Source organism: Cyprinodon variegatus, unplaced genomic scaffold (genome assembly GCF_000732505.1).
Source record: "Cyprinodon variegatus isolate N-32 unplaced genomic scaffold, C_variegatus-1.0 Scaffold47, whole genome shotgun sequence".
NCBI lineage: Eukaryota > Metazoa > Chordata > Actinopteri > Cyprinodontiformes > Cyprinodontidae > Cyprinodon > Cyprinodon variegatus.
The window spans coordinates 1,247,557-1,271,964 of NW_015150500.1; the positions used below are offsets into that span (position 1 = coordinate 1,247,557).

Sequence of the window (24,408 nt, forward strand, 5' to 3'; positions counted from 1 at the left end):
ATATATATATATATATATTACATAGCCTGCGTTAGCATTTAAAAGGTGCTTTCAATATTTGGCCCTTGGCTTAAGAATTTGTTACAGTAACAATTTAGATAGGCAGTATGGCATATAGTGTTATGCAGCCTCATTATATTTGACTTTATTAGAGAGTTCTCTTTACCTTTTTATTTTTTTTAAGATGATGAATCTTATTACATGAATAAACTAAAAGTCAATTAATTTGTTTTAAAAGCAAACCAGTTTCTTTGGTCAAATAGTTATCCATCCCAGTCACGGTTAAACAACCTGGCCCTGGACCTTCATAATTAACTGTATTTGATCCAAACTTGGTTATTAAAAAAAAACCAAAAAAAAAACTCTGATTTGAAAAAAAAAATGGTTTGAGTTTCATCCCCCAGTTTTGAAGTCTAGGCTTTTCCATATGCTTATATTGACAGATTGGTTTATTGATCTGGTTAAGCTTTAACAGGATTACAACACTAACATGATTAGAATAAAGAAAAGGGAATTTCCTTCCACGTGTTTGCATTCTAAATCAGCTTCAATAGAAAATGAGGGAGTTGTCTGAACAGAAAGGAGTTTTTTGTAACATGCATTTGTCACATTCCTTCCTCAAAGTGACTCACAGCATTGTGTTAGTTTTCCTCCTTCTTGATTAAATGCATTCCTAAGCTAGAGTTCATTCGCTTCTTTTTCCCCTCAATCAAATCTTCCACACTGACCCTTTACTGATCAATCTGTAAACACAAACAAGTAAACATCTAATCACCATCGCCCAACACCTCATTAAGGAGGCTCTGTACATAATGGTGATTGTGTGACGCAAAGAGAGAATGATGAGCCGTTTTAGCGCTTCTTAAGTCACCAGTTACCGGGGTGAAGCAGTCCTGTGAATGAAAGCCAGATCGTTAGTAACCTGGTGTCAACAGCCTCTCATTAGCTTTGAATGGTGGGCCACATAAATGTCTGCCTCTACAAATGCATTAGCCCTCAAACAGTAACCATGACAGCTTGTTAAGAAAACCACAGCCTACCTTAGATCCCTCATTAGGAATTAAGGTAAAGTTGTGGGCTGCAGCAATTGGGGGTAAAAAAAAAAAAAAGCAAAGGGAAGGACAGATGGGGAAGACATGAGGAGGGACTGGTCAGCTGCAGGCTTGATATATGAGTGGACACAATGAGCAAAGAGGAGGTGGGGGCACAGTTCGGCCTCTGCCACATGTGTGGAGCTAAAGGAGTGGGGGAGGGGAAAAGGGACCACACAATTTGGGACACAGAGTCACATCTTTACTGCACTGCACAGGGTTAAGGGGCATACATGCACAGAGTAGGAGTAGAAGCAGGAAGTAGATTTAATGAAGATGCTTTTTAGTCTTCAAACTGAACTTGGTGTGGTAAAATGTTTGCTGCACTGATAGCTGTTCAGCCAGATTACACTTTGCATGCCAGGAAAAAGAGAGGATAGGAAGTTTAGGGAGTGGAAGGATACATTCTCCTTCCCACTGACACTGTTTTTCAGGCAATGGTCACTGCATACATAATAATGTAGCCCTCATTTACCCTGCAAGCAAGGAGACTCTCCTTGCTTAGGTGGTGAGTCCACAGTAGTGTAGTAGTAACAGTTAATTGGTACACCAAGATTTAAAAAAAGTGTTTCAAAAAAATTTCTCAAACTGAAAAATATTTTGTTGTAACTTGTCTCTTTATGTGTGAGAGAAAGCTACTAAGTGACCAAAGTTTTGAATTTTATGGAGCATAGAGTAGTGATGGGACTCCCCCACTCATTGCTACTCACTGCCTGTCAGCTGGCTCAGAGGGGGATATTTTACCCCCCTTCCCCAAAATCTCACTCTTTTATTCAGTCCCATATTGGGTCTGAGTTGATATTTTCTGTACTAACTCTTGGCTCTTATCACAAATCTGAAACCTTTCCAGCGCTGCAAGTATTTCCATCATCCCTTTTGCAGATTTTGGAAATTCACCAAGTTTAGAAAGAGTGTATGGAAAAGACATGTTCTCACCCGGTTAGATTCCTGGCATGCCAGCAGCCTGAATCGTCTAGTGGTTGGTCAGCAGTCCCTCATTTTTTGGCCATGTGAAGCTAAACGCTGCATGAAGAACCGCAATGTGGGAGTTCACTTTACTGGAATTTCTCTGTGTGCACGTGTGGGTCTGTGTGTGTGTGTTTCCGAGTGTCTGTCCGTCTTCAGGGGATCTCTTTGTTTATTGTGAGGGGTAAAAAAGCACACAGAGACCATTTAGCTCCAGAGTGGTGACTTTTTTCTTTTTTACCCATCCAGTCCAGGAGCCATCTCTGATGCCCCACAACCCCCAAATCCCATCACAGCCAACCAGCCCCTTCCCCCACATGTACTTCCATCTTATTAACCCCTAATTAGTCATACTGACCATGCACTGGCTCACTATTCAAAGCAGAGTCCACTTGGGCCAAGAGAAAATCAATGATTTTTATATGATTCGATCTTTTAAAGACAAAATCATGTGGTGAAAGAATGAAATCTCAACATATTTGAGCATCAGTAGTACATGAATACACAAAGATCAATCAACTGATGGAAAAAAATAATGACTAGATTTACTAGAACAATTTATAGCTGCAGCCTCACCATTCTTTAACCTGAGTTGGGTTTTATCTTCCACACATAGGCCTGATTACTTCCAGATTTTCATAATAGAACAACTTAGATGGACCTGTCTGATAAAATAGATAAGGATGAAATATCTCAATAAGAAACATTACATTGGGGAACGTTATGCACAAATGTCTTTCTAGGAAGTTGGGACACCAGCGAACAGTTCTAAGAAAACTGAGGCTTTGGGGAACCTGAGTAATTACTCATCTAAGATGTCTAAAGCCACTAAAAAAAGCACTTCATGTCCCACTAGTCTCAGTTAAGGTCAGTGTTTGATCAAATATCCTGCAGTAAAGACCTATCTCCTGTTTGCTGAAAGAAAAAATATAATCCCAAGAATTTCAGTGCATTTCAGTCTTTATTTTGTGCCAATTCAGAACTCATATCAAAACTTAATTTAAAATCAGGCCATTTCAGCAACATACAGTCTTTAAAGGGCCGGTTGCAAGCTTTATAAACTTTAAAGAACATATGACCTTTGCTTTATGAATGGACGTGCCTTTTTAGGCCCTTGCGGCCACTACCATAATAACATGGCATATAAGGTTGTGTAGATGTAGTTGTTGAGATGGATGCATGTGATTCCAGCTTTTAATTGTCATTTCATTGTCACAAATACAGAGCAACGAATCTAACTTTCTGTATTTAACCCATCCATTTCGGGAGCAGTGGACTGCCACTGTGCAGCACCTTGGTTTGACCGTCACCACGCCTAACCCTTTTTCTCTTTAAATAGAATATTAAGATGTGCTAAAACACATCTTTTGGGTCAAATTCAAATAAGCATTTGGGACTTATGCTTCAGTCTTTGTTTAAACTTGATGAATATGATGTTCAGAAAACTAAGAAGAAAAAACTGAGTAAAAACTGAAAGATTCTTGGGAAACAGTTCATTCTCTAGGAGTGAAGATAGAGATAGCGTTTTGCATGTTGTTGCATTTGCAATATAATCTCAATTAACCAAAATATAATTTTCAAATTGCAGAGGAATTCAGTTTTGGTCACATTACATCTACCGGTAACAAGAGAAAGAGACTGACTATCTCACTCCAGTCCTTCATGTGGTAGTAATAAATTGGCTTTGCCACCAAACAGAAGGGAAGACAGAGAGCAGCTAGTGTGCAGATCCATGCATGTGAGCTTGAAGTAGACGCTTTTACACGCAACAATAAAAGCAGGGTCCTGCAACAATGTACACTGGACAAGCAAGCTTTCAAGGTCATGGAAACAATATAAAATTAGATTAAACATCTACGAGCTTATACATAAGAAAATACGAATAAAATCCAAATCGGAATATTAGCTGAAAAAATGTCGCAATTTAGATTTATTGTTAAATTGTTCAGCGTTCATCAAAGAACACTGTCCTGTGAAGAATAGATGTAGTATTATGCTGTTGTTCAGTTTTGGCTACATGTGTTCAGAGTAACAAAGACAAAATCTGTGTTCACATTTTAGATGTGTCATAGATTAGAAAAAAAGCGCAATAAATTGAGTTATGTCTGGATAATTCTTTCTTTTAAGAGTATTGCAGCTGTGTGCTTTATCACCCATTCCACCATAGAAACAGAAAAAAAAACTGTTAAAATGCACGGTAAAAAAGTAGCATTCATTTCTGTAAAGACTTAGTCCTGTACATGTGCAAAAAGCTTTTTCATACACTCTAGAAACCCTTGGAAAACTAACACCATGCAGAGCAGCAGTACTTGTTTTTTTTTTTGTTTTTTTTTAACAGTAAGGACTCTGTACACAATTACTACTTAAATTATAAGAGTCTGGCCAGTACAGTACGGTTTACCCCACCAAGGTCTCCTCCATCTTTACTGAGATCTTAAGCCCTATTCCACCTGAAGGTGTTTGTTTACTGTTGACCAATAGCCTAATATAGAAAAGGTTAACTGTGTTTTTATTGTTATTTAATGTACTAATATTGATGGTCAACAACTATTACATTTAGCCGTTGCACTGCGGGTTAATTGTCCAGGTTTAAAGTGGTTTAGTGTACTTCAATGGTTAATCTAAACAAAAGTATCCCCTGCTTTACTGAAGCTATAGCCGTGACAAATGTTAAGGTTCTAATTTGCATTATTTAATGTTTTATGGCTAATTTAAAGTCTCTCTCAAATATGAAATTCAAGTCAAAGTGGAATCACAACACATTATTGTGTGTGGCATATTGCATTTTTATTTATTTTTGAGTCATTGCCATATGGACCCCTTTCTTTAGAGTTAAAATACCTGTACCCATTTAGTTTGCTATTCTACATATCTCTTTAGTAATGTGATGTAGTTTTAGCAAATATTATGGCCAGTGATATAGAAGAGCGTGCAAGTCCCGAGAAAAAAATTAATTATTACCTTGGCCAAGGAGGTCAAGGTAATAATTAAGGAGGTTTTTTTGTTTGTCTGTCTTTTTTATTTTCAAAACAAAAAGAGTAATGAGTGGATTTCGCAGAAATTTAAAAAGTGGGTGACTGTATTCTTTGAATACAGATATCAACTTAAAGGGGAAGTCACAATATGCTAGGGAAATGAGATACTTGGCAGAATTTTGCTCTCCCTGGGGGCTTTTCTGGTTATAGAAGTGGTCTTTAGACTTATCTATTCTAAGAACCTAGAACTAGAGACATTTTACTTAGAAATATAAGTATAAAGTATATTGACTCATTTATTTTATAAGAGGTGGCAGCCAATTAAAAATGTGACTATGGTAACTAGTAATTAAAATTTGATGTTTGTTGATTGTATGATAAACTCTATTTTTCTATTTATTTATTTCAAATCTTTGGATCTTATCTCCATTATTAGGGATTCCTATCTGGTGTTGTTTTTGTCTAAGTTAGATCTTCCTTTTTTTATTATTCACATTCGGAACTCCCAAAAATCCACTACGTTGTTCGAATCCAACTTGTTTTTGCAATATTCCTACTATCTGCACATTTGATTATATAATGAGGAGGAAAATAATGGCTCACTTTGAGGTTAATTCTAACCAACAAAGTAGAATTACTAGGATGTGCAAGTTTTATGACCGACATTTAAATAAAACGGCCAGATTAGGATGCATTTTTCATTACTTTTAATCAGCCTTTTGCATGCTTAGATGTTTGCATGTTGTATGAGTAGAGTCAACCAAAAGCTCAATCTACTCCATCAAATTAAATGTTTTAGTCTGAGAACTGACCTCTTAAGCTCTGATAACTTCAATGGGCTCTATGCACAGCTCCACTACTTCCTGAATTTAAGGCAGCTCCTTTGTTTCCTGTCTTTCATTACTGGACGAACTGATTAATCCAGGTGTGTCTGGCCAGTTACTTAGGTCATACACACCTGGATTAATCAGTGCATCCAATCATGAAAGACAGGAAACAAAGGAGCTGTATTAAATTCAGGAAGTAGTGGAGCTGTGCATAGAGCCCATTGATGCCAGATTAAATTTCATTTCATGTGCTGATAAAACTTAACTATAATACATAACTATTAAGTGTTTGTGCAGATCACCACCAGGTGCCAGCATCACTTACTGGTTTGTAGGTAGATTGCTTGATGTTTGATGCGCTGCACTTGTCAACATGATGGAGTTTCTGTAGCATTTAAGATCCAATTCAAACCCAAAGGCTTCAACTAACATTAGCTGAATTCAAACCACAAGAGTATCGCTAAACCAGCATTGACCAGTGGAGTTAATCTCACTAACTCTAGCAATATAGAATTGTATATATTTTCTAGAATATAAATGTAAATGCAGCATCTTGCTTTGTGTGTAAAGAGCAGATGCTGAGTATCAGATTTATATTTTAAAATGAGTCAAAATGATTGCAGGTGTTGCATTTTAAAACATCTGTGGTATATTTTTACAAGTGGTAAAAGTGGTTAGTCCCATTAGCATTGCTAAAACATGTTGATGTGTATATGTCTGTGAGAATGTCTGTTTTGTAGATATAAATGACTGATATGAATGTGTATCCAAAAGCTGTTGGAGTGTGCTGAGATGCCCGGACTGGATGAGAGGGATTATTGGGCGAAAGGATCATTTGATTTAGGGATCAACAAAACCCATCTGGTGGTTATGGTTTACACGTACCTCAACCTGACATCAATCAAAATATATTTGGCTGCAAAACAGACATAGTGAGTAATGAAATATTCTGGTATAAAAATTAAAAATAAATAAATAAATGGAATGAAGTGCCTCTTTTACTGTGATCAGGGCTGTATTTTCTGCTGTCATCCAGGGCTAGGAATTTCTTCGTCAGTTAAGATCATAACCTTCATTCAGACTCAGGATGTTGAGAGGGTGGATACTCTGCTTTATCTGACTAAAAATATGTGACTGAGTAGTTTTGTAGAAATTTCACATTCACATTGTTTAAAAATAATAGTTCTAATGTTTGAGAAACAAACAGGAAAAAAAGCACAATGGAAAAATGTTGCATCCTACTCCTGTGGGCTGTTCTACAAATATGTAGACTTATTTAACTAATTGCCATGAACAGTTTTATCTATAAAGGAATAGAAGGCTCATAGTTAAAAACATCTCAAAAGTAACTTTTGGTGTAAAAAACTATTGCTGAAAAAGTATTTTCTCCCAACACGACTGATATCTTCTAGTAACTTCTCTTTTTTGTCTAATTTTGTCCGTTACTTTTGTAGGAAAACCCCTCTGGCCTAGGCATGGTATTGGGATAGTTCAATAATGCTCTGCAATGCTTGGAATGTCAGCCTAACGCCAGTTCAAAAAGACCATCCCTCAGCCACTAAACCAGTGGATTACTCTGTCTAAGACTGCATGTATAACTGCTCATGTCACATGAAATTAAGAATCCCACCCAATTATGCATACCTATAGTGATCATTTCTGTGAAGTCTAGTTTAGCCCCAGTTTAACATGAAGGAACAAAATACTTGATTTCCCTCCTTAGGGACCCCACCCACTTTCCCTCTGTCCAGCAGACCTCTGAGGTTTTGGCCGAATTAGATCACACGCTTGGTGGGGGAGGCTTTGAGGACTAAGAGACTCACTGAGAGACAACAATGGCTCCAATGTGTGTGAAACAGATTCAGAGGGTAGCATGCAGAATGATTGAGGCTTATCGCTGTGGAGACCAGGCTGGAGGCTATATTGGTGGGTTTGTTTCATAAAGGTTAGAGACATAAGCCCACTTTTTGGGTAGATCAATGCATAAGAGCGTAGACTATCCACTGGAAGGACTCTGTAAAATGCTTCTTTTTTTTTTGTTTTTTTTAGAGAGATTATGAAAACAGATGGCCGGAGCTACCTTTTGAGGGCATTTTGGAAAACAGATGGGTTGGGTAGTACTGCCATCTTGTGAGGATTCCCTTCTTTTCTGCACTCACGTTTTTGTTTTAAAAGTTTTTAACAAATCCAAAACAATTTTAACCCTTTAAAACCAGTGCATTATATGAGATTCATGAGTTGCATTACCAGTGTAATATTGTTAGTCTTGAAAACCCTGACTTACAGATCAGACACTTGTAGTGAACACAAAATATATAAAAGATTATACAGAAATCCTTTATCACAAATAATGCGAATAAATTATCTAGTTTAACTGTATGTTTTCTTGTCATTTGCAGATAGTCAGACAATTCTAGTTTGATTTCATGGTTTCAGGGTTTAAATGGGTAATTACATTTGTACTGTGCCCTTCAAACGACAGTGTTTATCTGTATATCCCAGAAGAGTCACTGAGAGTCACAGAGATTAACTTTTATTTAAAACCAAATGATTACAGAATTGATATTTGAAATTATATCTGACATTCTTTTTAATATATTAGCTCTCTTAGTGTCAGAAACTGCAAAAAGTGGTTTCTGTGTGTAATCTCCAGAAAATGTAGATCCTTGCTCCAACTTAACATTTCAAAAATCCTACTAAAACTTTTTAAAATTCTCAATTTTAAATTTATATAATAAGTCTGAAGATTTTGCCATTATCCCCTACCAGAAGATATTTATGCAGACATCACCATAAATATCCAACAGACATAAGATACAGATCCCTTTTAAACTATGTATTATGACTCTGCTTCCTCTGATTTAACTTTGAACACCTTGCTGGTAATGACAGTAGTTTACAACTTCCATGCTATAAAGTATATTTGCTACCTCAAACTTAGTTTTTGTTCTTTAATTAAACTGTACTCCTGGATCAGGAAAAGAATGCAGTTAATTTTTCAACAAGCAATGCATAGGTCAAGCTGAGTTAACTTATGTTTTCCTTTTTTCCTTTTAGGTCTGTTGAAGATGCACTGGTCTCCGGAGCACGTCGCCCCTTTATCTCAGTGGCCTGAACAGCACCTAGATGTGACATCCACCACCTCCCCCCAGTCTGCCCACAAACAAGACCCCTACAGTTCTGCTGCCCGACGCACCTATGCTCCTGCTGGGTATCCTTGGGCCAGCGATGACATATCTGCTCTTACGGCTTCTTCGCTCCTGAAACGTTACGCTGAGAAGTACTCAGGCCTGGAATTGTCTTATGAACGCCCTGCTACAGGTGTCTACTCTGAGTCTGGAAGTTTCCTTAAAACTGAATCCGAATCTTGGGCTTTGAGTCAAGGTGTTGATTGCTACCCCGGACTTGAGGCACTAACTGGTACCAAAGTGGGGCCTGGCTCAGTAGGAATCCCAGCTACAGGAAGTGTAACATTAGTGAGTAGTAACTTGGTCTCAGAACCAGGCTATAGCGGCGCTCCATCCTGCAATACCCCATCGTCTCAGGAATACCCTCCTGCCTACAACAGTACCTATCTGTCCCCAGGATACTGTCCTCAACCAAGTGCAGCACTTCCACCTGCCCCTCTGCACACCTTGCAGCCAACCCCTTCTCTAGTGCCCAGCTACAGCACCAGCACCCCTGTCTACAACTACACACCAGGTTGCTACCCCCAAGCCAGCCTTTCCTCTGGATACAACCACCCTAGTGCCTCTTACCTGCCTTCAGGTATTAGTGCTCCTACACCTTTGGCCCCTAGACCTACTGTAGTTGGGGGTAGTTATAGTTATTCTTGTCACAGCATTGGTGGGAGCTCTGATGCAGGTGTGCCACTTAAACGCAAGGCCTTCGAGATGACAGAGGAAGGACAGGAGGATGTAGAAGTGGATGGATCGCGTTACAAAAAGTATGGCAACAGTTCAGGAAGCAGTCATAGCAAAGGTAATGGTAATGGGCAAGCTAACGGCTACGATGTTAGTGGCCCTTCCTCAGATCAGCAGGGCTACAAGGCTGGAAAGCCCCTCATATCACCTCCTTACAATGGAGCAGCAGACTATAGCCCACCACCAGGCCTCGCAGGGGAGAGCGTGGCAGGAGAGCACAGCTTTACTCAGCAGCAAAGAATGTCTGTCAAGATACCAGCATCTCACACACGAGCAGAGGACCCTACTTGTGGCCGCTGATTATCGCAGTCAAAACAAAAGAGATGTATCCAAAGACTGAAGGGTTCTGGCGCAACACTGAATTGTTCTTCAAAAAGTGTAATCGCTCTGGCAAACACAAGAGGGCACAAGACTTCTATTTCTTGTGGATGTTTATCATTACTCATATATTTCCAAAGATTCACAGAGGTATTTTGGCCCCCTAGGTTAAGCTACTCTCTGCATAGACAGTCTAAATATACGAGTGTCTGTTTCTCTCAGGATCTTATGTACTACTTGCTGGCTACTTTTTTTTTTTTTTTTAAGGAAGATGATATACTCCATCTTATTTGCGTAAACAAAAATGCCTTTGACTGCAAAAATACCCAACAAAAATGACCAAAAAAAAGCAAGCAATAACTAAAATGTTGAGATTGCCATGCTACTTTAGCATAATCACTGCTACACCACTAACTGCAAGGCTTGATGTGTCATTGGGCCTTATTTTCTATCTTACCTTCCATCTTTTGCATTTATTCTCTGCCATGGATTCCATCCTTTTCTGCTCAACAATGTCTGTGCAGAACTGCTTAAATCATACCGTAAATCCTCTAATATAGGCCCGGGCCTTTATTTCACTCAAGTGCATCGCGGTCCAGGCCTTTATTGGAAAGAGGCCAGAATTAGAGACAGGCCTCTATTGCTATTTGAACAAAACAGACTACCAGTGGAATGAATAAAAATGAGATTTTGTGTCTATTTGAACCTATAAAACACTAGGTTCATTTATTGAAAAAGTACAGTTACCATGTCTCGCTTGGTTTGAAGTAAAAAAGAAAAAAAAAATCCCCCAATTCTGTTTAATCCTCCTCCTCAGTTTCCTCCTCCTCTTCATCTCTCCCTTTAATCTCCTCATCACTCGCGCTCCTCCTCATGTTCTGCTGCATGTCTGTTCTCTTCCTCGCGCAGACGGGCAGCAGTCAGGGCCTGTCGTCCAGCTGCGCAGGGCTGTGGTACTTGTATGTTACTACCACAAGTATAATGTTGAGGTATGCCCAGAAAAAACGTTTATAGCCCCGGCCTGTATTAGAGACCGGCCATTATTTACCTCCTCTGACAGCGAGACCGGCCAATGTTAGAGTCCCGGCCGCTAATGGAATACAGGCCAATATTAGAGAATTTACGGTATATATATATATATACATATATACACAGTGCTCTGAGAAAATATATTTCTTTTGATTTTACCTTTTTTCCCACTTCAGTGTTTTACAAACCAAAGAAATTCAAAGTTAGCGCTTTTTTCTTTCAACCCGTTTTGAAATGTAATTCTTTGTGGGCTGTTTATCTGTGTCCAGCTGCAGAGCCTTACCAAGTTTAATATTTTTAACCTGATAGCTGGACATTGTCTTTAAGGATTAACCGCTATTGAGCAGAATTCAAAGTCACATCAATAACAACATTTACTTAAGTCCTAAAGAAGAAAAGCAACTCAGACCATCACATTACCATCACCATGCTTTACTGCTAGTACAATGTTCTATTGTTTGGTCAGATGTAACAGGAAAATATCCCATATAAAGTTCCACTTCTGTCTCCTCAATGAACAGAAAATGCATTGCAAATTCTTGGAGATCATCAGTATGTTGTCTTGGGTCAGTTATGGTTTGGGCTTTTGAACTCAATCTCTAAGTCTAGAGGGGCTGTTTTTTCCAGTATTTTTCTTATATCTCTTAAATCTTTGCTTAACTTCCCCAAGTGAGCCCTGCAGTCCTCTAGATATTGTTTTGGGTTCGTTCCTACCTCCATCTAAGTGCTTAAGTTAGGTCAGCTACTTATTGGAGGGCGTCTAACTTTTCAATGTTTTCTATATTTTGCTGATTATGGCTACTTCTATATTCCCAAGACAATGAAATGTTTTCATACTGATAGATATCCATGTGTTTGTCATCCATCTGTTCCTAAATTCATACAGATCTAGTCATAATGTGTGTTTTTTGAGGTCCTCAAGCCTATTCATGATCTCAGCAACGTTTTTTTTTCATCGATTTTCTGATCTTGCTGGTCTGGTAGTAATCTGACTTAGTGTAGCTTGTGACATTAAACCAAAAAAAGAGGAGAATTAGTTCATCAGACTTCACCAATGTGGAAAAAGTAAGTTTTATATTGGGCCAGTTTGATTTAGATAGCTTTTTCCCCTTAATAATGATATCATCATTTGGAAAATGCATGTAGTATAAATTCCGGCTATATTTTTTCTAATTGAAAAATGTTTGTAAGAACAAAAAGAAAACATGTATGTTAGGGGGAATTTACTTTTTCACAGCACTGTATGAAATCCTTCATCAACTAAGTCACTCTTTAAAATTATAATCCATAATGTTGGATCTAAGATTTCATTTTTATTTGACTGTATCTGGCATTCAATAAATCGTAAGATTAAAAAATCTACAGGTTAGCTTCTATGAGTGTAGTTACCACAGCACATTTGTGCCCAAACCAATAATCAAAAAATAACATCCAGTTAAAATGCAAAAAGGCTGTTTATTGTTTGGATGAACAGCATGCAGGTCCCAGTGCCTCATACACATTTTGCTCAACATTATAGTCTTTATGAAGAGTTACCTCCTTATTTGCTTTTATTTACTTTTTTTTTATATGCAATCTCTTTACTTAACCCTCTTAGAAGGATGATTTATATTCATGTTATTGAAACTCAGGAAGAATATTGTTACCTCAGAATGATAAAAGTAAGAATGTATGTTATGACCTAAGGGTGTTGGTAGCGAGCTTTACGGAGCAAGACGGAGAAAGAATACAGAGCCATGGTTAAAGACTTCAGGGAAACCACAAACATACAATGCCCTCAGTAATATGAAACTTTATCGTCCTCGCACAATTGCACTAACGCAATCCCCCCTCAGTTTTATTGCTCTGGCAAACTTGAAGTTGTCATACCGAGGCCTGAAATGTTGAATGTAATTCAGATAATTTTTTTTTTTTAAGGACAATACATGCCATAATGTACATCGGTGATGTTTTTAGATATATAAAACATATTTTCTTTTGTGTATAGATGTAATTCTCTTTTAGGATTTATTGGAAATTTGAATGCCATGTTAAGTGTTACGTAGTTTAGTTAGTGTTAGGGAGATGATTGTGCAGACAAACTGTCATAACAAAGCACTCCTGGATTAAAAAAAAAAATATTTTCCTATATCATCTACGCCATCTGCTATATTTCAATGCTTGCTAGATGTCTTAGTTAAATATTAGCAGTTGACTTTCTTATTACTTAAATCTGTCAAAAAGATAAAAGGTATGAATACATGCACCGTATTTGCAACTTTTAATGAATCTTTTTTCCTCAAGATGTTGCTTTAATTGAAAGAGTTTAATTGAAATTAAATAATACAAGTGAGTGCAGATTTTACCCATCTAAAAAAACTAAATTTCTCATAATGTAATAAAATATAGCAAAGATATTAATGTCAAAAAAAGCTTTAACATCTTTAGGGAGGAAAAAAAGAGCTCAATTTTAAGCGCTTAGCTAAAACAAATGTGCGCTCTAATGCCACAAAAAGAACATGTTCCATTTTAAGATATGCACAACAGCAACTATTTTATTTTTTATGTGTTTCTCTTATGCAGTAAAGAATGTGGAACAAATCTGAACATTTGTGACATCAGTGTAATTATCATTATTGTGCATTCTCCTTTACCGTTTCTACCTCATTCTGAAGACATTGTACACGGAGGTATTTATTTCATGTCTTTTTCAGATGCCGGCGTAAAAAGCAATGTTTTAAACTGATGACCTGTTTAAGTCTACCTCACTAAAGACTGCTCTGTCATGTTTTGTCAAATGAAAATATACGCAAAAAAAAACAACAAAAATCACACTTGGATTTGTCTGTTTTTCTTTGAAAACAAAAAGAGGGTTGGTCTACAACTAAGCTTGAAGTATCATCAATACGTTTTACAGCATTTCCATTTCTTTTTTATCTATCTATGCAGCAACTGAACCATGTATTAGCTACCTAGGTGGATATAGCTAGCTACTGTATTTGATGGTTTAAACCAGTGATTCCCAACCGGGGGGTACTCGTATCTTTAGTGGTACGCGAGTGCATCGCAAGGGGTACATGAAAATATTGTATATCTTAGGTAGTAAAATAAAATAGGGTTGGGATCTGTTTTGCTTTGCGAGGACCCAGTTGAAAAATGAAACAAGATTTCAATCAAACAAAAGGTAAGTTTTTCTTATACGTTTGAGTCACCTTCAGCTTTGACACACATCAAATTCAAGTAGAGGAACAGACTGGATGTAGAGAACAGCCTGCGATTGGCTGTTTGTCACACTGAGCTATCGGAGCTCATCAAAGCAGGTTGGGTGTCTTGATGAAAACAAAGTAAAATTAATTAAGCCATTCTTACTATAAATTTTGTTCTGTTTTGTTCCAAATTCATCAAGTTTAAATGTGATTATAATTGAGTTACTCAGAGGAGCTCCAGTTTTATAAATACAGGTTTATAATATGACTTTATTTTGTATTTATTTAAATTCCTCACTAACTTCCAGGCAACATATTTATGTTGTTTTTTTATTTGAGATGAAAAGCATAAAAAGATTTAAATGCTTATGTTAAAAGATTAAGTAAAATAATTTGTATTTTATAATTTTTTTGTACGTTCCACTTTTGGACAATAGTAATTTTTGACTGACAGGGGTATGCTCAAAGGGGTACACAAGTCAAAAAAGGTTGGGAAAAAGTGGTTTAAACGACAAACATTTTGCACTAATATTCAAAAAGACAATTCAACTTCTGGTCTTTATGTATCTGTTATTCTCTCTGAAAGATTTTTCTCTTTCTTACATTGATTCAAGTTTAACCTTCTCACTTTGAGGTCAGTTGAATTACCAAAAGTTTTTTTCGTTTCCAGACATGAGAGAGAATTTTGTTATGTTTGTTTCTTTTTTAAAGTTGGACATTTTACTTAATCACTATGCCCTTCAGTAATTGGAACAGACCACGTGGTGATTTCACCGTTTCTAATTACTTTATTCACAGAAGCTGAGTTCAATGAAGTCACAACTATGGATGCATAAGGCAAAACCCAAACCACTCTATTTTTATGTGGAACATTATCTTAAAGGAAATATGGGAACAAATGTATGTGATTCCTCCTTGGATGAAATCTTTAGATGCCTAAAAGTGTCTTAGTCTAACCATACAGTATATGGATATTAAACAGAATATTTCTAAAAGATTTTTAGTTTTTGTACTGTCAGAAATTATAACTTATTTAGGTCCATTAAGCATAGAAAAGTTCTTTCTTGTAAAACTGACGATTAGCTTTTAGATAGCTTGAGGAAAAAATGTTGAAAAAGAAAATATGAAAAATTAGTGAACAACATTAAGAAAACAGAGAATATTTGGAAATACCACCTGGCCTAAAAGAGTAAAGGTTAGATCCACTTTATTAAGAAAGCGTGTTGAAATTATATGTGAGTGTATTTATACAGTGTATGTTAGTACATATTCTTAACTATTAGTTTAATAGACCCTCCTTTTTTTTTTTTTACTACATTTTCTTTAATTAACATATAATAGATATGAGCAGACACTGCAGGCCTTACCTGCCTCCATCATCACTGCTTAAAGTTCAACAATAATTGGTTTAGCTTTTTAACCTAATAAATTAAATTATCATCTAAAATCTATTTGTCTTAAAACAGGTTATTGCTGTCAAATGTAAAATTTGATCCAACAGAAATCCCTCACACTAAGCATGCATGCAGACACAGTGGAGATGAAAATCTCCCTTTTAGCAGGAATAAACCTCCAGCAGAACCAGGCTCAGTGTGAGTGGCCATCTGCAAAGGCTGACTGGGGTTCAAGGAGATGGAAGGAGACATACAGAAAGAACTTTAAAGCACTGATCTAGAAATACCTTTTATGTTGGAAAAGGTAAAAGTAAACCAGCTCCTTAGGTGGCTCTGTCTAGGAAAGAAACAGTTAAGCAGATTTTCTCTGAGCCAGTTTTTTATATCAAAAGGATGAAAGGTTATTCTAAGTCTGACATAAAAAAAAGAAGAAGAAAAAAAGAAAATATGAAAATTAGCAAATACTTTTGACCAGGAAGGTAGGTATATCTCTGTTAATTTCTTCAAATTCAGTGTCAACATGTTAAAGTGCTTTAAGAAATATTTTATTTAAAGATTTGCACCATTTAGTTTACAAAGAATTGCAGCAGAAATAATAAAGCAGTAGTTGTCCTGAGTTGCAGGCTTAACAGTAAAGCTTCAGAAATCCATAGAATCATAAGAATGACACCTAATGGAATATTTTGCCATAACTGGTGTGAATATTGAAATACTGTTGCTACAAGCTATGCGGCTCTGAAGCTGAATCACTGATCTAGACTGATCTTGACCCCAGAGGAGAGGTCAAGAAGATAATCAATTGATCTTTCTTTTCCCATAGGCAGTGTTTTTCTTTGTCAGTCTTATTTTTTGGAAAAGTAAAATTAATATGTTCCACCTGAACACAAACATCATTCTCCTCCACCAGATGCAGGAAGAGATCTGGGTCAAAAAGTAAAGACTGTTTTGTGCTTGATTAAAAGAGACCATATGACCGAATCATGATTCAGTTTTCACTGATTACACAAAGAACCCTCCTGTCTGTGTGCTCCCCTCACTTAAACACTACCAGTCTATGTCAGTACTTGTAAACCGCTACTTTCTCAAACATCTCAGCAATGTCCCAATTAATCCTCAGTGTCTTGGTCCTACATTCAGTTCGATATATAAGACGACATAGATCTGCAGTTCTAACCGATTAACACTCGATGGGGATAAATGGTCATCATTAAAAGACATTGATTGTTTTAAATTTCGTAATAATGCAGATACCACTGAAGTAAGTATCTGAAAGTTAAACGGTAAGCAGAGTACCTGCTTTTGACCATATGTGGCCATCCATTGTTCTCATTTACTTTCCTTCCCCCTGAGTAGGCTGCCTCTTCATCTGATTTGCTGGCTGTGGGTAAAAAAGGTGCTTTACAGTGTACAGTCTGAGTCTGTTGGGAACATGCTGCTGACTCAGCCTGGGCCACTGCATTCATCTATCTGCACTGCAGTGCTCTCCCCTTCTCTCTCTGCTTACCCCCTTTACACCGCTCCCTCATTCAGATCTCCACACAACACAAGGAGGGGAGAAACACCCATGCGCACAAACCTTCCATCTTAGCATTAAGACACACCCAACCACATAAAGCAACTGGACCTTACAAAAGTATCAGATTTTGTTATGTCTGTAGAACAAAAAATAAAATTCTGTATTGATCTACTCAAACCCACATTCTTGCTGTTAATGTAACAAGAATAACGTTCTTTTTTTTGTTGAAGAACCTGAAGAAGAGGATGTCCATTGTGTTTGACCTCTAAAACTAAAAACTCAGTAGATCCATCTTTGGCTGCAAACGCAGCCCCAAGTCTATGTACAATGCTCTATTAAGCTTGTCCTTTTCATGAACTGTAAGCTTATAACCACAAACAGGCTTAAATTGGAGAGCAACCAGACTTTTGCTCAGTTTTTGAAGACGTTTTGAAATTTTTCCAGGAGTCTTGGTCAATTTTGTTGGCTTGTACCAGAGCAAACTGTAGTTGGAGCTCTGCTATATTTAAAGAGCACCTCTTCCACACATTCCAAAATCAGATGCAAATCAAATAGCCACTCATTGTTCTTCTGGATTGTAAGCTTATGCTTCTGACCAACATAGCTTTAGCTCAGTCAGATAAGTTGCACGATTTCTAGGAACATCAAATTTCAAGTTTTGCCAAAGGTTTTCAACTTATATTAGGCCCTCGACCTCGATTGGGAGCTTTTGGTTTGACCTAGACTTTTTAGTTTATCGTCTTTTGGTTTCCTTTGTAATCATTAGACTTCTTGACATGCTGACAGTTTAGGCTTCCAGTTTTCATGATCTCTTCAAAAAGTTTGATGTCACAGACCAATATATTGAACAAGGAATGAGAGAAGTATATATAGAACTTCTTTAAATACAAAGTTCAGAGCAAGGGATTTTTTTTTTATCATAATGCGGTTCTGTTTTAAGCTGCTTCACAGTTTTACCCCTGACCTGTCTGCTGTGTTCTTTGTTTCTCATGATGCTGTTTGTTCATTTATATACATCTGACTTATTTACTGTACAAATGGATGTATACCGATTCATTTATATAATTTTTACTGGAGATGGTTTAGCAGCTTCAGAATAATGGGGCAAATACAAACACTTGCTTCAAATCCTGCTGGGAACTTCCTTTTCAATCAACGGCCTAATTTTGCCCAACTTTTGGTTGATCCACCATAGAAAACACAAAACATTGGATTCTCTGGTCGTAATATAGAACATTAGATTCATGGCGTATAAAGAATTTACATTTTGCTTCTAATTCTGGGCCAAACAAAGACAACAAAATGAAAGAGAGAAAAAAAAACGTTAAAACTTTTAAAAAAACATTTGAAAAAAAAAAACGACACATACTACAGCGATAACTGGAAGGCTGCTTTTATTGTTTGGAAATAGATTCGTGCTCAAATGAAGACATTCTTTCATTGAATTCTCACTTAATTGTCCAATGTGGTGTGCAACATATGCCCTCTTTCTTGACTGTAATAGTGAAAAGAAATGACAGTCAAAAGCTGTTTTGCTTTTTTCTTTTTAGTGAAGCTATTTTCAAAGAGAAGAAATTCATCTCAGTCATGCTACAAAACAATGGCCTCATATCATGATCGATAAACCAACGTCTGAAAAGAAAATGAGAACAGAAGTGTAAAACAGAAGGCAAGCTGTTTTCTTACTGGCGGACAAGCCAGCAAAACAACAAAACACAGAGAAAGAGAGCACTTCCTACAAGACTCTAAACAATGTTAGTCCAGACAGTCTAACCTATAGGTGGTGAGTTATCAGTTCGCTTCAACCTCAATATGTTGACGTGCTCCGATTTTGATCCGCTCAGAGGGATTTGAGATCTTTGTTGCAGGTTTTTATTGATAGAAAGCTAAAAAGGCACGTGCCGTTAAGAGATATTGCACCATAAACAAACATACAGACAGTTAAGACAACTAATCCTTAAATCTTTAGTTATATCTTATTAAAAGTGTTGGCAAAATCAAAAGATCAACTTTAAGCTGCAGCAAATGTGTTAACATTAAAGGTTGGGGGAATACATGAAGGGTTAAGGGGCTGCAGCAAGCAATTGAAGTGTTCTGGTTAACAGCAATTGCCTGAAAAAAGGCAGAAATGAAGGTGCATGTTTATGTGTATGCCACTTTGCATCGGTGTATACAAAGCATGGAAAACAATAGGGGCAAGACATCTTCACATATCTACAAAAAAGAGAGAAGGGGGAAGGAGGGGTTAATGGGGGTTGGTATGCTGGTTGTGCAATCTTCTCACCAAGGCAGGCTCCAAAATTCTCAGCAAGCAGCCAGTACAACATCATGCATTGTAGGCCAATACTCGATACTGGGGAAAGTCCCGGGCAGGCCAGACTTTAGATTATTCTCTGAGTGTACCACACAAAGAAAGCTCAGTGGATTTGGTGTCACCTCAATGCCAGTGGACAGGAGAGTTGAGTTACGGACATGGTTCTAACCTCATTATATATATATATATATATATATATATATATATATATATATATATATATATATATATATAGGTATAAAAGAATATATAATATATATGTAACGCAGCTCTGAATATGTGTGTATTGATTTATACAGCTTTACACAATTTTCTGCTTTTATTATAGAATCTTTTCACTTATTTCTTATTTCCCTCTTTATTATGAAAAAAGACACAAAAAATCTACACCTCCTAACAAAGCATTTCAGCCTAACAACAGTGACAAAGAGGCATCAGCTGGAAGCCATTCTATTTATGGTTATTATTATTTAGTGTTAAAGAAATAGCTGTAGTTTTTTTCTTTATGGTAATCTTTTATTTACAAAAAAACTACACATGCTCTTAAAATAATATATTACATTATTTATAGGTCATTAAAAAAAGATAGCTTTTGCAGTTTGTGCCCTATAGAGCATAGCCTGAATGTATATATTCATGACAATTTATTCTTTTTTTTTTTCCCTCAAGAGAGAAATCTTGGAGATGTTGGAGAAAATGCATGGTGATAGCTTTTATGTGTGTCATCCAGATTTTTATTTGGTTCAAGTTGATACCTAGACCGATTCTGGAGACTTCATGCAGCTGGCGGGTGGGATAAAACGGATGAGGGGGATTATCCATAAACAAGGAAGTGACATCACTGCACAACAGAAGGTGCAAATGCTCTAGGTTGTGGTGCTCAGGTTCACAGTACCATAAGAAGAGATGCATCCGGTTCTCTGTCGGTTATTTGGTATGTTGTTGTTTTTTTATACAGTTACCGAACATGAAGGAAAATAAGAAGCTCAAAACTTGCTAAAATTTGGGACTTTTTGATTACTGTCTTTGTGCTACTAAAAAATCAACTAATCCCATTTCACCCTTGTGACATCTCCGTCTCTCATGGCCTGTGTTTGCAGTAAGTTTGAACTTCTTGTTTTTAACTTTCAATATACACTAAAATGGCTACAAATATAAATACTGCACTAGTTACAAGCAAGTTATGTCGCCTCCTCACACAGGACCTCTAGCCTTATATTTCCAATGCTTTAGAAGCAGGAAGTAATAAACTAACTCTGACCGGCATGACCGACACAAAACAAAAATGATCAAACATGATTTCATATATAATGATACTCCCACCACATTCAATTGCATTTTGTTGCAGAGCTCTTAATAATACATCTATAATATCTCCTGAGAAAAAGGGAAGAATTTTTCAAGCATTGCATACATTTCTAGGGTCTCTCTGTCTGATAACGACAGCAAAAAAAAAAAAAAAAGAAAGAAAAGAATGGGCAGTCCCACTCCTTTAGTAAAGGACAACAAGGAATTACAAGGCAGATCTCTTTGGCTTCTCCACACACAATGTTCTCATCACCCATTTAGAAGTTTACCTCTCTCACTTTGACCATTCCAAACATACCTTTTAAGCACAAAACTGCTTCCCTTTTGGCTTGATTCAGTTTATAAAACTGCCATATAAGCCTCATCAGACTCTGAAACATTAAAAATGACACAAGGGAAGAAAGCAAGCGTTTAAATTAGCAAATAAAACACTCTAAAAGAAAAAAAAATCCAAACTCTGCTGAGCCCTTTTTTAAAAGTAAGAGACAAAGTAAGTATGAGAAAGGGGTTGGCCAAAACCCAAACCGCGGACTCCCGCTTATGTAAAAATAAAAGGACAATGATGCAAAACATTACAGGAACATACAAAGTACAAACATAAGCTTTTCAGGCTTCCTTAAAAAAACTCCGGTCCAAACAAACATTCCAGTCCATCAATCTACTTAAACATTTTTTTCTTTCACGTTACACTTCTACAATCTTCTGAGCAGCAAAGAAAGTGCTTGCATTTCACCCACTAAGGTGATGTTTCATTCTGGTTATAGACTGAAATTCTATAATGTGTCGAATGCTGAAATCTGATCAGCGTCAGCTGATCAACCCACACACTGCTTGTTTCACTGAGGAAATTATTTTCCAACTCTGGAACTTTGATCAAAAAAGAAATGCCTTAATGGTACAGATCTGCAAGCAACCAGTGAGGTCTGAATATTAGTGTCTTGTGGACTATGATAATTCATGCAAAATTTCTGATCAAAACATGCCATCATGCAAGTCATTTCTATGCATTGAACAAGCACAATAATTATGTATTTGTCTGAAAATCTTTCTGCGTATATGGAAGCCCTTGGCCCCAAGTTGAACCCCTGTCAATAAACAGACCCTTTTACCAATTCGGTGCAAAAAGCCAATGTAAAATAAAGCATTTTGTATGTGGGTGTAACAAAAATAATGCGAGTTGTTGATCGAAATAGGATAAATGAATATTGTTCTTTTTTTTTTTTTTTGTCGGTTTGTTCCTCGGTTTGCATTTTTGCTGCTAAAAAAAAAAAGAGGAAAAAAATAAAATAAAAAATCTACTTTTGATTAAACAGGAGAAAACACTTTAGGCTCTCTCAGTTTGTGTCTTTCTCTCACTCACCACATTATCCACTGTTCGCTCATAGAGTGAGTCTTTCATTTGTGTCTATACACACTGACACAGATCAACTTTGGCTGCTGAACGATTGAGCAGCCTCCTTGTTATCCATCCACTGCAGCTACACGGCGCTGGAATCCTGTTTTTGCCTTCCTCCTCCTGGTGTACAGTATAATTACATGGCAGAAATGTGGCCGATTTCTTCTTCTATCATCTTCCTTCTCCGTTTTGTTAGGATTGGTTGTGTTGATATAACAGTGCCACACAGAATGCTGATTATGTTTGGTTTGACTAAAGTTCAGTCATTCCCCGCTTTCCCCTGCATCAGTATAGGAATGAAGTCTGTAAACAAAATTATTGAGTACTATTTTTCTGACTTGCAAATGAAATAATCTGTACATCAGTGTGGGTGAGAACTCTCTCACTCGGCTTGAAGTTACATTAGTTTAATCGGTACTGTTATTAGTGTGGTTATTTATCCCCCTCCCCCCGCTTAACACTGAGACTCCCTGATGTCTTTTTGGTTTCTGCCTTTCTCTTTTCTTTCTCCCCTGCCCTCATTGTTGTCATCCTGTTTCTCCTTTTCAGGTTTGGTAACACTGTCATAAGAAGGCAGGGAGGCAGTGGATGGAGTGCCCTCCTTCTTTTCTTGATCCTGATTCTCGGCTTTGTTGTTTGCCGGTTTGCGTTTGCAGACAAATCCACGCCGGGACAGGTGGGAGCGGTAGGCCCGTTGGATGATCCTCGCTGACACGTCCTCCTGCTTTCGCCTCAGAGTGGTTGTAATTGGCTCGTAGGATACTTTAGAGGGATTGGCAGCCACAAAGCGCTCTTCCATTTGTTGCCTAAGCATGTCCAGTTCCCCGCTGTCGCCAAGCACCCGCTTGGTAAAGGCAAACAGGATGTCCAGGCAGTGAATACGGTCTCCACTCACCATAGGCATGTCCATTGCAATGAGCTCAATGGTGTTTGGCTTGGGGACACGCAGTGGGTGTTCAAGTGCATCTGCAAAGTCAGATAGCTTGGCATAGGTAATAAACTGGGAGGCATCGGGGTCAAACTTCTCCCAAATTTCATAAAAGGTCTCAAAGTCATCCTCACTGAGTGGGTCTGCGCTCTCCTCTGTGGCCACACTGAAGTTCTCAAGGATGATGGCAATGTACATGTTAACCACAATAAGGAAAGAAATGATGATATACATGACAAAGAAGAAGATGCCAACAGACGGGTTGCCACAGTCTCCAGTGGCAGGTGTGCCAGGGTTCTCCAGAAGCGGGTCGCAGTCCGGTGGGTAGTTGAGGATGGGCAGCAGAAGGCCGTCCCAGCCTGCCGACGTGGTGATCATAAACAAGATGATCATGCTATTTCCAAATGTCTCAAAGTTGTACATGTCATCGATTCCAGCCCCGTGTTTCACGTAGCCAAAGTTGGACATGCCAAAGATGGAGAAGATGAACATGACCAGGAAGAGTAAGAGGCCAATGTTGAACAAGGCAGGAAGTGACATCATGAGGGCAAACAGCAGAGTTCTTATTCCCTTGGCACCCTTGATGAGACGCAGAATTCTGCCAATACGAGCCAGACGGATCACCCTGAAGAGTGTTGGCGACACAAAGTACTTCTCGATCAGGTCAGCCAGAAACATACCTGAGGTAACAAGAAAATACCACACTTAGTAAAAGTGACGACATTGTTTAAAATGATAACTACAGCTGTTTCAGACAGTGTTGCAGTTCTAATATATTAATAGATACATATGTTTTAAATGATTTACTTATCAAACGTAGCATGGACACTTTGCATTGATTGGTAAAGTTATACGATAAAATTATGAAAATAAAGTTTATATAAAGATAAAATATAATAAAACACTGTCAGATTTACAGCAGATTTATGGTCTAAACGGCTGAAATTATCTCCACCAGCTCCTCTAAACCGCTGCTTGACACAATATGCTGAAAAGGGCTTATAATATTTTCATAAAACATTTGTACTTTTTGCATAGCTCAGTAAAGAACATTGAGGCCACCAGTAAGAGATGCACATTTTTAGCCATCCCTCCCCTCCCCATGTCCCTTGTCAGGCTCTGTCATAGATGTTCTCTGGCTTCTGTTCAAATTTTACCTTGCATTTTTATATATATATATATATATATATATATATATATATATATATATATATATATATATATATATATATATATAT

General features: G+C 37.4%; 2 protein-coding genes across 2 annotated transcripts in view; one reads left to right on the plus strand and one right to left on the minus strand.

Annotated features, from left to right (window-relative positions):
• The window catches only part of LOC107082122 (putative fidgetin-like protein 2), an 18,123-nt gene extending 4,193 nt beyond the window's left edge, over positions 1–13,930 (plus strand). Inside the window, exon 3 of the mRNA XM_015370634.1 lies at positions 8,917–13,930. Within this exon, the coding sequence (XP_015226120.1) occupies positions 8,917–10,082 (1,166 nt within the window). The 3' untranslated portion in view covers positions 10,083–13,930. The remainder of the gene's footprint in view (positions 1–8,916) is intronic.
• Positions 13,931–22,057: 8,127 nt separating this feature from the next.
• The window catches only part of LOC107082088 (sodium channel protein type 8 subunit alpha-like), a 65,628-nt gene continuing 63,277 nt past the window's right edge, over positions 22,058–24,408 (minus strand). Inside the window, exon 27 of the mRNA XM_015370551.1 lies at positions 22,058–23,850. Within this exon, the coding sequence (XP_015226037.1) occupies positions 22,697–23,850 (1,154 nt within the window). The 3' untranslated portion in view covers positions 22,058–22,696. The remainder of the gene's footprint in view (positions 23,851–24,408) is intronic.